This window comes from Osmia bicornis, chromosome 15 (genome assembly GCF_907164935.1).
Source record: "Osmia bicornis bicornis chromosome 15, iOsmBic2.1, whole genome shotgun sequence".
NCBI classification, from domain to species: Eukaryota; Metazoa; Arthropoda; class Insecta; order Hymenoptera; family Megachilidae; genus Osmia; species Osmia bicornis.
In genome coordinates, this window is record NC_060230.1 from 8,629,928 (window position 1) to 8,644,540 (window position 14,613).

Here is a 14,613-nt window from a genome sequence, read left to right on the forward strand (position 1 = left end):
ATGATGGGAACATGACAAACCATGGAAAAGAAATTCAAGTTTTACCATAAAGAAGATTACCATAATTCAAGCGTTTTGGAGTTCACCAAAATTTGTGATAATGAATAACTCGAAGAAAGATGGGAACAAGAAAAATCACCCCCTGATACGCCATCTTGGGCTGAAGCCCAAGTAAATGTAAAAAATAAATAAATAAAAAAAATCATGAAAAAGAAATTCAAGTTTTACCATAAAGAAGAAAAACCATAATTCAAGTATTCAGAAACATACCACAAAATGTATTAGGGAAGAAATGATTTGAATAAACTGAGGATGGAGACATGAAGAACCTTCAAAAAGGAATTCAAATTTTATTATAAAGAAAACACCATAACTGAATTGTTTAAAAGACCACCAGAATGCACAGGAATAAATAAGTTAAAGAAGCAAATGAAATCATGTAAGGATGAAGAGGATAAAAGGAAGAATGATCTGAAGAAATGATAAACAATTCTATGTAAATGAATAGCTAATTTGGAAGAAGAAGAGGGATAAATGACTGCCAAGAAGAAAAATAGATGCACCAGAAAAATTCTATGGACTTCAAAGTATCAGCTTTCTAGTTTTCACTCAAAACAACCCAAAATAAAGCATTAAAATTTCAAGGTGTAGAAGATAAGCATTATCAAGAAGAAAATTAATAATAATAATACAGTTGAAGAATTAATAGATATTTCCTACGCTGAACCTTGAATTCAACAAATAAAAAATTAGTGATACTGCATAAAAAATGATAAAACTTTACCATACAAAATTGTTATAATTTACAAAAACTCTACTTTCAGAAAGAAGATCGAATTTTTAAACATCTGTTCAAAATACAATAAGGCAACTCATTTCTACAAAAATATATGAACAATAATTAATATAAAAGTTTTGGAATAAAATCTTGGCTGAACCAAAATTTGATTGAAGAAAATTTTAGCGCTGATTTTTGAAGACTTCTGGCAAACGCTACTTTTTATCTGAGATTTCGTTACCAATAATGTAAAATATAAATCATAAACAATAAAACTACGAAACCTGTCGAAACGGTACAAAAAGCATCGATGTGGGAATAATTAACTACTTTGTAAATTGAGTTTTACTGGATCCGCATTCAGTTGGATAAGGATTGTTGATAACTAATTACTCCCGAAGAATAAAAATGAAACAAGAAAAAAAAATTAATAACTCTGAATTGGATAAATATTTCCAAATTACATATTGTTATTTTCAGATCACATAAATTAAAAACAAATCAGTTGTTTATGAAATAATTCCTTTCGAAAACCAAAAACAAAACAAAATTAATGATTTTCAATTGGATAAATGTTTTGTTATTTTTAAATCACATAAATTTAAAAAAAAGGACTGTTTATAAAATATTGTTTCAATTTAAATGATTGTTCTCGTTTTTTTAAGCTGTTAAGTTGATTCATTACGTTTGCCCCTCGTTAGTTGATCACCTGTTGATTTTCAAACAACGTTACAACTATCTGTGTTCCTTGTTACAGATTTAATTATGTTTCCTATTAAGTTTATCGTTCTCTCTTGTTCTCGTTAATGTTAACCCGTCTCTATGTTAAGTTAATGTTACTCTGAAAAAAAAGAAGAAGAAGATAAAAGTTAAAGTTGAACTTCAGTTACGTTTTTGTTGTACGTCTGGAAATGAACAAAGTATTTTTACGTTAAAAGTGTATTTAATATAGTTACGCATAAAATATTTGAAATAATAAATTATGCGCTAAAATCAGTGTTATACTTTTCACGTAAAACATACAAGTGTACTTAAGCTTCATACGGGCATTTTTTGTTTAATTTATATAATTAGTTGAGAAAACTGTTTTCTATTTATTCATTGTTCCACAGAAAACAAAATTGTTGAGTTTTGTTACAAATTAAACTATTGATTTTACAGAAAAAGCAAAAAGAGAATAAAAAATAGAAGAATGATTAAAAGGAGGAGAGAAATTGAAAATCTATTTTATGTTGACATAATTCTTGTTTGGTTTTCACCACAGTGCCTTCAATTAATTACCTAATTTCGCAACCAGAGTTGTCCAATAAGGAGGTTCAACGAATTTCTTATTGAGAGGTTTTACAAAATTTATTAGCATCATGATTAGTTTTCTTCACTTTATTTTTATTTTCAATAACATTTTTGAAAATTTTTCAATATTTATGTAAAGAGAAAAATAAGAAGTTAATTGACCTTCAGAAGAGATACCTTCTGGTACCACTAGTTACGCTACTGTTCAATTTAATTATTCTGTGAATGAATGAATTAATTAATAACACGACCATGTATCACAATACAATATATGAACGAATTGATAATTAATTTAATTCATTCATTTATTTAGTTACAGATGGTCGAATTAATTAGATAAAAATCGGATTAATTTCAAATTGTTATGTCGAACAAATGAATGAACGATCAAGAGTAATAACTGATTTATTTGTTCGATCATTCAATGCCTTTCGTCGTTCATTTCAATATGCATCATTGTTAACGAATGTATTCAATAAACTGATATGTTAAAAAAAAAGAAGAAAAAAAAAGAAAAAAGACTCATTGTATTGTATCGTCCAATGTAATTATTAATTAATTGATTCGTGTGTTGATTGTATCTGTGTACATTTATGTAGCCCCTGTGTGTATGAGTGAATATCTTAATTGTCCTTCAATTTCATTTTACTTCTATCTTTCTTAATGTAAATGGTGTGAACATTAATGACTAACGAGAGAAGAGCTGACACTTATATTTTCAATTGAATTATATTTCCTATGTAAATTGTGAAATAAAACAATTACTTATGTAATAATTTTGGGCCTTGATTGAATTGTCCTAAATACCATCATCTTCTAACATTCCAGATATATTACCTACATTCCTCTTCTTCTTTTTTATTACAGTATCTTCCTCTCCATGTAATATTATGAATTTACCTAAACAGTGTTCTCCAATTAATTAAGTCTCCTACTTGAATCTACCTTTTTCTTACAGCATACATTTCAATTGTCCTTGAACTCTCTAGCATTTTAAATTTCGTGTCTACCTAGATCCTGAGAGTTTAAAATTCAAATACGTTTCTAGAAGATATTCCTTGCATTAAATAGAAAAACACTTTGTCTACGAAGTAACCTGAAAAAGAGAGAGAGAGAATAAAAAGGATCAGTCGTTAACGAAACGTTCCTAATCTGTAGATACCTGAAAGAAAAAGAAGAATGACGGGAAAATAAATACGGAAAAGTGTAGGGCTAAAGATAGAAGCAGCCGGAAAGCAATCGGCAGCATCGATAAGACGAAGGCCCGGTAAGAAAAGGCAAGGGGGGTAAACAGAAGCAGAACGATTCGCGATAGATGTAAAAGATATGCAACAAGGACTTGGAAATCGGTCGTAGCTGTACATAATTCTAAGCGGAGAAATGTGGTAACCGATGCGACCGTACGATCGACATTTGTTGGAAAGGCCAGGTAGACGATTTCATGCTGACAAATATCCCTGAACATTTGAATCACCTCCATGCCTTATGTATTACATTTCATAATATATTTCCTTCGAAAACTACGTTAATGTTAGGTGTACAAATGAATTCACTACCTTTAGCATTACTCTTTCCTGTTCTCTTACTGTTTTAAATTTCAACATTTTCTCGTACTTTTGTATATTTCAAACTTGACGGGAGAATATGATAATAATAACTGCAGTTATTAAAAATAAACGTATAATTGAAAAAAGATAAGACAACTAATTATAATAACATTCTAGACTTAAATACAATATTTGACAACTTCATAATGCTATCAATAATAATATTTCGACATTTAACCGAGGTGAAAAAAAAAATTGAAGTTAATACAAATTTGCTACTAGCTTTTCTTTTCCATTTAAGACTATTTTTTTTATTTTGTATACTTTAGAATTAATAAGAATTATACTCACAATCAGTATAATTTGATGTATATGAAAGCCGCAAGACGGCCGGATTTAAATATATAGCCTAACCTAACTTAAATACATCAATAATAATTATACGTAAATGTACATATAAGGAAAAAATACTATTATTGTTCATAACAGCCAAAATGATAGGTTTACGTAAAAAATGTGTATAACCTTTTTTGCAGAACATTTTATAAGCTCCATTTTTTGTTTAAAACTTTTTTCTCTAAAATCAATAGTTTCAGAGATATTTAGTAAGAACTGTCAAAACTTTGAAGGGGGCTGGGATGTAAACGAGGCTTTGTCGCCAAAAATCCTTTTAGGGACTTTCTTCTCTAATCAAGAATAAGGTTTGGAAAAAATTTCAGAAATATCGGAGGGTTGTCGCTTTTGGAATTTTATCCGAAATTATTTTATCAGTAACCGAGGAAGTCCGCCTATGGAAGGGTATAAAAGGCTCTGTCTAAGATACGAAGTGACTCAGTTGTTCGAAGAACGATCGAGAGTTCGGAATCAGTCTGGAAGGAGCTTCTATCTGCTGCTCTTCTTCTTTGCTTCTGTCGTGTGTTCTATTTGAAGATCACCGGAGATCATCGAGGCCGACCGCAAAAACGTAGAACAAGCGAGAAGAACAATGATTAGGAATTAAAGATAATAAAAGGAGATTGGGACCTGAAGGAGGTGATAAATGGAAGAAAGGGGTAAACTGGATACATGAAGGCTAAAGTTATCGAACGTGAACCGAGGATAGAAGTTTGAGAGACAAGTTCATGCAACAGGTGGAGAGAAAAATATATTAAAAGAAAAGAGGGGAGGCAAGGAGAAGGAGAGGATACGGTGGAAAAGGAAGGAAGGAAGGAAGGCAAGAGCAAAAGGAGAAAGGGAGAAAGGGAGAAAGGAAGGAAGGAAAGGAAGAAAAAGAGATACGAGTGGAAGGATAAGGAAAGAAGAGAGAGACAGTTAGAGGCAAGGAATAAGAGAAGTGGTTTCGAAGGTGCTCCGTAGGGAGACGAGTTTTTAGAGTGCACTCGCTTTTCTTCGTTCAGGGGCAGAGGGTGAAGAAGACAGCGATGGCCGGATGGTGGAACCTCGGTGGTGTTTTTCTTCTGCTTTTTGCTATACTCCTTGCTCCCTATTTATACAAGATCAACTGGATCAAGGTGAGTCCTCTTGCCCGCTTTACCTACTTACACTATCATTCAAAAATATTTAGACATCGTTCGCTAACATAATATCACAATATTATGTGATTCATAATACCCACATGTTTCTATACTTCATTGAATATTTCAAATATTCGTTGGATGTTGATTTCTTCCTCTTTATTATTTAACTATTACATACGACTAGCATCATCAAAACTGTTGAATATATTGTACATTTTATTTTCTTCTTCATTCTCTATACGATAAATTTAATATTCCATTAAATATATAATTTGAAAGTTTTCCAATGATTTCAATAGCTTCAATATAAAATCATGTCAGAATAATCGTGTTATATTTCCATAAGATTAGTATTTCATTTCAAATGGAAAGGAACTGAGTCTGCTTCAAAATTGTTGTTTCCATTAACTGGTCAAGTTAGACAGAGTTGCTTCTAACAAAAATGACGAATAATTCCTCTTCGGTCTGTCAATCTTCGAAGTTTTTAACTTTGTCATTTTATAAAGTTTGATGGAAGCAATATGTTCAAGCTATCATGATAACATGTTTACAAATGATGAAGCTTTCTTTCTGCGCATGACGCCGTAAAACTAGAGAAATCCTTTTTCATCGCGTCAGCAATGATTGACGTCCAGAGCTGAAGGAATCTGATACATTTCATTGTGGCATTAAATATTATATGCCAGCGACAAAATAAATTTTCCAGAATATATTAACACTGAAACTGTAAAATTTGTATACCTAAAGGGGTTGATATTATGTTATCGTGTTAAAATCTTTTTGCTTAAAATTATTTATAGAATAACGTAGTTAAGCCGATAAAGAGACTGAATTCATCAAAAAGAATTTTGATTTATCATTTTCATTTATCTTTCAGGATTTAAGGATTGAAGGTAACGGGAAAAAGGTTCTCGCTAATCACTTAGAATCCAAAAAACGTAAATTGGGAAAACTTCCTCCCGTTTATCCAAATGGATGGTTCGCCCTCTTTGAGAGTTCTCAGCTTCGAAAGGGTCAAGTGAAACATGTGGCAGCTCTAGGAGAAAATTTTGCTGTTTTTAGGTATTTCATCTACAACATTGATTGAATTACAGTAGTATGTACCTCGGTATACGTCCTGTTTGGATGTGACAAATTTTGCTCGGTATACGACATAAATTTTTGGTGTAAATTTTACGTCATTTTTAAATAATTATCTCAGAGGAAAAATTAAATTAACAATCAATTATATTCAGAGTTGATGTATTATTAACTGACTGATCATACAAGTAAGGATATGATATAACAAATTATAACCGCAAAACAGGAGGCAATAAAATTTATCCCATTTGGTTTTTTAATTTACATAGTATCTGTCATTAGGTTACATTTATATTTTACAAATTAAGTATGTTAAATAAACTAGTGAATACTTTTTATAAACGGGTGGAGTTCCGAAAAGCGAAACCCCCCGATTGCTGTGAAATTTTAACCAAAGCTTATTCTTGATTAGAGAAGAAAGTGCCTAAAAGGATTTTTGGTGATAAAGCCTCGTTTGCCCCCCAGCCCCCTTCAAAGTTTTGACAGTTCTTACTAAATATCTCCGAAAATATTGATTTTAGAGAAAAAAGTTTTAAACAAAAAATGGAGCTTATAAAAAGCTCTACAAAAAAGGTTATAAACATTTTTTACGTAAAATTTTGGCTGTTATGAACAATAATAGTATTTTTTCCTCAGATGTACATATATGTATAATTATTATTGATGTATTTAAGTTAGGCTAGGCTATACATTTAAATCCGACCGCCGTAAGGCGGCCGGCAACGCTTTCGTTTACACATATTTGTATAATTAATTCATGAAAGCGTTGCCGGAAATTGCGAATTATGTGTTCGGAACAGATCGCCAATTATACCGCGCTGTGTCGGTAAGGTAGGAAATGATATCAACGGTAGTGTAGAAATTACTATTTGTTTACATAACAGCCAAAATAATAGGTTTATGTGAAAAATGCTTCCAATATTTTTTATAGAGCTTTTTAAGCGCTTCATTTTTTGTTTGAAACTTGTTTCTCTAAAATTAATATTTTCGGAGATAGTTAGTAAGAACTGTCAAAACTTTGAAGGGGGCTGGGGGGCAAACGAGGCCTTGTCGCCAAAAATCCTTTTAGGGACTTTCTTCTCTAATCAAGGATAAGCTTTAGCAAAAATTTCAGAAAAATCGGTGGGTTGTCGCTTTCGGAACTTTATCCTTATAAACTTCCAGGAAATCGTTTAAACGCTGTTCATGACATACACAGTATTTATCTTGCAACCCCATTAATGTAGGTATAATATCAATAGGAGCTTTTTTTTTTACATGAGAACGGATTATGTAATCAGTTTTACATTACTTCTTATGGGAAAGGTTGGTTTGGTACACGTCCTATTCGGTATAAGTCCAATCATCAGGAACGGATTAAGGTCGTATACCGAGGTACCACTGTACATAAAAAGAAAAGAATTTTCACAATTCGTGTTAATAATAAAAGTATTATCTCTACCGTGGCAGTCGACGTTCTAAAACTATTTCTACCTCCTAATAACAATATCAATTCATTTAAAGAACAGATAAAGGTACGGTAAGAATTTTAGACGCTTACTGTCCTCATCTGGGTGCAAATATGGCAGAGGGTGGTCATGTGAAGGGCGATTGCTTGGAATGTCCATTTCACGGCTGGCAATTTCGTGGATCCGATGGACAGTGTGATCACATTCCATACACTGACAAAAGTAATTATTAGATTAATCCGTTTAGTACAGGTAGCTCTCGATTAGTGCGAGTAATAAATCCCAGAAATTGTTCGTACTATTCGAATACTTGAAACATAGGAATTGGTTCTTACTTAGTTAAAGAAAATATACGATCAAAATTTTGAAATATACCTTTTATACGTATATTATTAAATTATAATAGCATAAACATGTTTATTATTTTTTAAAGTATTTTAACAGTCTATGTCTGGATCGAAAGAAGCATCACATTAACTGAATTTTTGTTCCCATTAAATGTGACCTGATATCATTTTAAAATTCGCACTAAATCGAATATCGCACTATGTGAACTAGCATTAATCGAGACTTACCTGTATTCTCCTGAAATCACAAGACAAATTTTAATTGCAACTCTCTTCGATTTTAGTACCGCACATCGCCAGAACGAAAACTTGGAAGAGTTGCGAAGCCAATGAGATCATCTTTGTTTGGTACCATGCGGAAGGATTGGAACCCAGCTGGCAACCGCAAACTCTCGATCAAGTTTTGAACCGAACATGGCGTTATCAGGGTCGAAATGAGTTTCTCATCAACTGCCATATACAGGTCAGTAAACGTTCCTCTTCGACATGTGATAAGTGAAACTGTTGTGCTAAAAAGCATTTTATATAAAGATGATGATTAATTAAATTCATCATGGAAAATAAAATCAAGGAAAGTAATTTACTATAAAAAATAAAAGTTAGATCAACGACGATCTTCTTCTTCCTTTTCGTTTTTTTTTTGGATATGTGTTAAATAAAGCAGTTGGGTAGTTGAAAATAAGAAATGGATTTGAACTCCTTGATTGCAACTTCCATGATGAATCCTAAGAACGATTATTCTTTTGGATTTGACCAGGTAAAGAATTCGTAAAAGTTATTAAAATAAAAAGAAATAAAATAATATAGAAGAGATTATAAATAAATATTTAAAACTACTTAAAAGTAACGTAAAGTTATATTCTAAAATTTATTTAATATTAAATTAATTATAGATAATTATAAATAATTATAAATAATAATTAATTATAAATTAATTTAATATTTAACGTAGGAAAAGGGAAATTCAGAATGTTTGTTCCAGGAAATTGCAGAAAATGGAGCTGATACGGCACATCTCAGTGTTGTACATGGTCCATCAGTGTTTTCCAAGATAGCTCATATTTTTTCTTCATTCGCTCGCCATTCGTGGTCAAACATTAATTGGACACCCCACAGTTCTTATTCAGAATCAAAAAAGTCAGATGCAACTGATTCAGTGAAAGAAAATAGTACCGAAGATTTGAGTCATAGGGCTTATATGACCTTGAGACATCGTTTGGTTTTATTCGAGAGATTCGAATGTCTGCAAGTGGACGTAAGCGTTCAACAAATCGGCCCTGGATACGTAGAATTAATGATGGAATCTTATCTAGGAACCGTGTGCATTTTTCAGACAGTCACGCCGATGGAACCTCTTCTACAAAAGGTTTTAATTTAATTAATTTACTTGTTTTACTTTACTTCATAGAATCGTGAGATCAATTAATCCAAATTATCCCGCGCAAACGTTTACGCGCGAGTGAAAGGGCCATAGGCATAGTCACAGCCGACTTTAGTACTAGCCGTGCTGAAGTAAAAATGGCAACACCGCAGGAGTCCGGTCTGAATATATCAACATCTAACCCTACTCTATCTGCACCCCGGACTCCCAGACTCCCAGCCAATCAACGTCGTCAGACTTTCGGCTACTGTCTGGACTTCACATAACCTCTTTGGTTTCGTTCCAATAATTTCGCTTATTTCAAGGTTTTTATTCACTTATATACACGTTTATCAATTCTTAAATGTTTCAATTTGATCCAAAGATGGTTTCATTTTGCTTCATATCTCAATTTTCTTGAAACCACTGTAAATATTTCAAATATCATGCTTCACAACACCAAACTACTTCGAGAGTACACAAAATTTATATCACATTTATAACAATTTTATACTACCACATCACTTCTACTTGCCATAGTTGCAACGTTTATGTCTTGTTTATACATAATTAATACAAAATAGCGTATATTACTACAGCTTTTAATTAAAAAAGACGGTAATTACAATTCCGAGTACAGAACTCTGTTTTTGAAAATAGGACTCCCGATTGTCACGTGAGCGGTGTTGCCACGTTGTTCAGCATGGCTAGTACTATACTTCGTTCAACGAGACGAGTCACCAAGTATAAACACGTGCACGTGAGCAGGACAGGGCCGACTTACGGGTTCCGGATCCCCACATCGCATCGTAAGATAAGTCTGACCTTGCATGCAAGAGCCCTCGGCAAGAGGCCACCATAACTTAGCCCTAAGTTGTAACATGTGACAGCCAATGACCGCAGTCGCAGAGCCGATCACGTGAAAAGCGAGGGAGTTGTTTGTTTTGACTTGGTGACTCGTCTTGTTGAACGGAGTATAGAGTCGGCTGTGGCATAGTAAGTACCTAGAGAGAAAGCACTAAAGGGGAAAGTGCCTCTACCACCGGGTCACGCGCGAGCGCGCAGCCATTATGCCACATTCGCATGAGAAATACCTTTGTATTTCAGGAGAAAAGAAATTTTTTAAAATAAATGCTTAATCGGAGAAGTGAGGCGGTTCATTCCTCAACGAGTGAAATGTATAACTAGCACCATTAAAAAGTCGGTTGTCAAAATAATTAATTGCGTTGAGCCTTGGACGGTGAAGGTGGCTCCCTCCGCCCTATAGGATGGTGCACGAAACTGCGAACGCAGACCGTGATTCCATACCGAACCGGAAGCTGCATAAGAGCCTCTCTCTCGCACTGTAACTTCTGTCCTTGTTTAGCCCCATTTCACTCCGACTCCAGGTTTGTCGAATGTCATCCTTGTCGTTTCGTTTGCGTCGAGATAGCGCGAAACTGCCTCTCGTTCGAATGCCTCGATTACTTCTTAGCCACGTGCGATACTTCTGGTGTTTCAAATTTCATAAAAGCTCAGAATTTGGGAAACAAGGTAATTAGAGGCTTTTGGGAACAATCCTCTTTACAAAATGCAAATACGAGTAAGTTAATGGGAGATCTTCTTCTTTCTTATATCAGTTTCTTTAACACAGGAGTAAATGCAAGCATTAATAACAGCAAATAACATGAAACAGTTTCATCTTATTCGTTTTTCGTTTTTTTCCCTTTTCTGCGAAATCGTTAGAGGTATCAAAAGACTGTATAAGCAACAGTTATTCGCCTTAAGGTATAGTATCTTTTATGCCTCGACAAAAAATTGTTTAAACAATTACAAAAAGTTATAAACGTAAAAAGGATCGTTCCCGAAAGCCTCTAATTACCTTGTTTCCCAAATTCTGAGCTTTTATGAAATTTGAAACACCAGAAGTATCGCATATGGCTAAGAAGTAATCGAGGCATTCGAACGAGAGACGGTTTCGCGCTATCTCGAAGTAAGCGAAACGACAAGGATGGCATTCGACGAGCCTGGAGTCGGACTGAAATGGGACTAAACAAGGACAGAAGTTACAGTGCGAAAGAGAGACTCTTAAGCCGGGTATCCACCAGTATCAAACGCCCGTATCGTATCACCGTTCCGAACCCTTTTGAATAGGCAGACGTTGCCTCGTTGCATGCAACGGCATGCTGCGGCGCGGACAACATTTCTTCGTTTCTTGATATAAACGGTTAGGCAATAGGACTGAGCCACTACAGGCGAGGAGTTTCGTTTTGCTGCGTGCCGTTCCAAAGGAACGGAGGCAACGGACTCATCTGAAAAATTTGTCGATTCTTTGCCGTTCCATCGAAGGAAAAGTTCATGCGTTTGCACTTGACATAGCGTTTCGTGCCGTCACTTGGGTTTCAATTTATTTGAAATCTTGCAGTATTATTGGATTCATTTCAAAATCGATGAAATTATTTATGAACTTAATCTGATTTAATGTAGATAAATTTTATCGTCTAAATATATTGAAACAGATCAATTATCTTCGGTGATACGCTGTACATAAAACAGCAATGTTAATAATCACCTGTGTGATTATTGCAAAAGGACAATGTTAATTTTCCAGAGATTTTTCCGTTGCCGTGTATCGAAAGTTCTATTGGTCTGTGATACGGAGGCGAAGGAACGGGCCGATCCGAAAATTGTCGGTTTCTTGTCGTTCAAAGGATTGGTTCGGAAACCACTTGAAACGTAAAAACAACATACCCAGGCGAAGGCCCGAAATGCTATGTCAAGTGGAAACATGACACTTGAGGCACGAGATAATATGATTTGGAATTGGATACATCAGTGAGATAATACTAATGCAACGACTGAACTTTGTTATTTTTCATTTTTTTCCTAAAAAACTGTTACCAAGATATTTGTGATGTTTTTCTGATTAAAATGATACCAAACACGATATGGTTTGGATAATTACACTAAAGAAACAGCATGCAGCAAATCGATACTTCTCGCCTATAGGAGTTTATTTCAAGACACGAAGAACTATTGTCCGAGCCGTAGCACGCCGTGGTATGCAACGAGGCAACGTCTGCCTATTCAAAAGGGGTCGGAACGGTGATACGATACGGGCGTTTGATACTGGTGGATACCCGGCTTTATAGGGCGGAGGGTGTCACTTTCGCCATCCGAGGCTCGACGCAATTAATTATTTTGACAGCCAAGTTTTTAATGGTGCTGGTTATACATATATTTTACTCGTTGAAGAATGAACCGCCTCACTTCTCCGATTAAGCATTTATTTTAAAAAATTTATTTTCTCCTGAAATACAAAAGTATTTCTCATGCGAATGAGGCATAATGGCTGCGCCCTCGCACGTGACCCGGTGGTAGGGGCACCTTCCCCTTTAGTGCTTTTTCACTAGACGAACGGACGCTATGACGCATACTGTCACAGCACAGTCGACTCTAGTACTTACTAGCCGTGCTGAAGTAAAAATGGCAATACCGCGGGAGTCCGGTCTGAATATATCAACATCTAACCCTACTCTATCTGCACCCCGGACTCCCAGACTCCCAGCCAATCAACGTCGTCAGACTTTCGGCTACTGTCTGGACTTCACATAACCTCTTTGGTTTCGTTCCAATAATTTCGCTTATTTCAAGGTTTTTATTCACTTATATACACGTTTATCAATTCTTAAATGTTTCAATTTGATCCAAAGATGGTTTCATTTTGCTTCATATCTAAATTTTCTTGAAACCACTGTAAATATTTCAAATATCATGCTTCACAACACCAAACTACTTCGAGAGTACACAAAATTTATATCACATTTATAACAATTTTATACTACCACAGCACTTCTACTTGCCATAGTTGCAACGTTTATGTCTTGTTTATACATAATTAATACAAAATAGCGTATATTACTACAGCTTTTAATTAAAAAAGACGGTAATTACAATTCCGAGCACAGGACTCTGTTTTTGAAAATAGGACTCCCGATTGTCACGTGAGCGGTGTTGCCACGTTGTTCAGCATGGCTAGTACTATACTCCGTTCAACGAGACGAGTCACCAAGCAAAACAAACAACTCCCTCGCTTTTCACGTGATCGGCTCTGCGACTGCTGTCATTGGCTGTCACGTGTTACAATTCAGGGCCAAGTTATGGTGGTCCCTTGCCTGGGGGCTCTTGCATGCAAGGTCAGGCTTATCTTACAATACGATTTGGGGATCCGGAACCCGTAAGTCGGACCTGCCCTGCTCACGTGCACGTATTTATACTTGGTGACTCGTCTCGTTGAACGGAGTATAGAGTCGGCTGTGGTACTGTAGTATAACAGGGGAAACGACGAATCGGCGCGAGGAGATGAGGAGAAGTGCTCCCCACTTCTCCGGTATTGAAAAGAGAGAACAACTCATTGTATGCATCACCGATTATACAACATGAATGCTCGTTCTATACATATATATTATGTATTTACTATGTTTATGGAAAGGGCCGTGGGCACTATATTTAGGGAATGAAAAAATTAAGTTATCTAGTAATATTTATCGTTTTTAATTTCAACCAAAAAGTAAATATTATTAATACTGTTGTTGTTGTTGCCAGGTAACTCATCTACTGTATTCTCCACCGCTGCTTAGTCCGTACGCCAGTATGTTATTTTTGGCGGAGTGTTTGATGTTCGAGAGAGATGCGGCTATATGGAACCGAAAAAAGTTTGCGAAACAGCCGATGCTCGTTAAAGAAGAAAAAAGTATTCATACGTACCGCAGGTGGTATTCCCAGTTTTATTCGCAGCATAGCCCCAGTTATCAATCGGTTATAAAATCTATACAATGGTAGCCATTTAATAACGTTCAATAAGATTTTATGATATTAATAATAATTGTAACAGCAATAGGATTAAAGTTTACAATGAATACATTGTTCTTAATGTAACACACATATAAGTACACATTTCATTTGTATAATTTTAATAATAGCTGTAGAAATAACGTAAGAATGTATCTATACAATTTACAACTTGAATACTACCCGATTGATTATGTTATTACTTATAAGTATTATTAAACGTTCTATCATTAAAAAAGATTAAACGTTTATATATCTAATTATATTCTGTCATTTATTTTCTGATAGTATCAAAATAAAATGAGAGTTAGTAAAACCTTTTAATGAATTCATTGAAATTTCTTCGCGTAACGAATCGAAGAACCTCTCTATACATATAGCCATGAGACCTAGCGAAAGGAAGATCACGTGAT

At 34.6% G+C, this 14,613-nt stretch overlaps 1 protein-coding gene across 1 annotated transcript; it reads left to right on the forward strand.

The window, feature by feature from the left end:
- The first annotated feature begins 4,853 nt into the window (after window positions 1–4,853).
- On the forward strand, window positions 4,854–14,461 carry LOC114876484 (cholesterol 7-desaturase nvd). Its single transcript, XM_029187989.2, has 6 exons — window positions 4,854–5,129; window positions 6,013–6,197; window positions 7,719–7,885; window positions 8,295–8,473; window positions 8,993–9,376; window positions 13,955–14,461. Exons 1-6 carry the CDS (start codon window positions 5,040–5,042, stop codon window positions 14,189–14,191), a joined length of 1,242 nt encoding a protein of 413 aa, XP_029043822.1. The 5' UTR covers window positions 4,854–5,039; the 3' UTR covers window positions 14,192–14,461.
- Window positions 14,462–14,613: the final 152 nt, after the last annotated feature.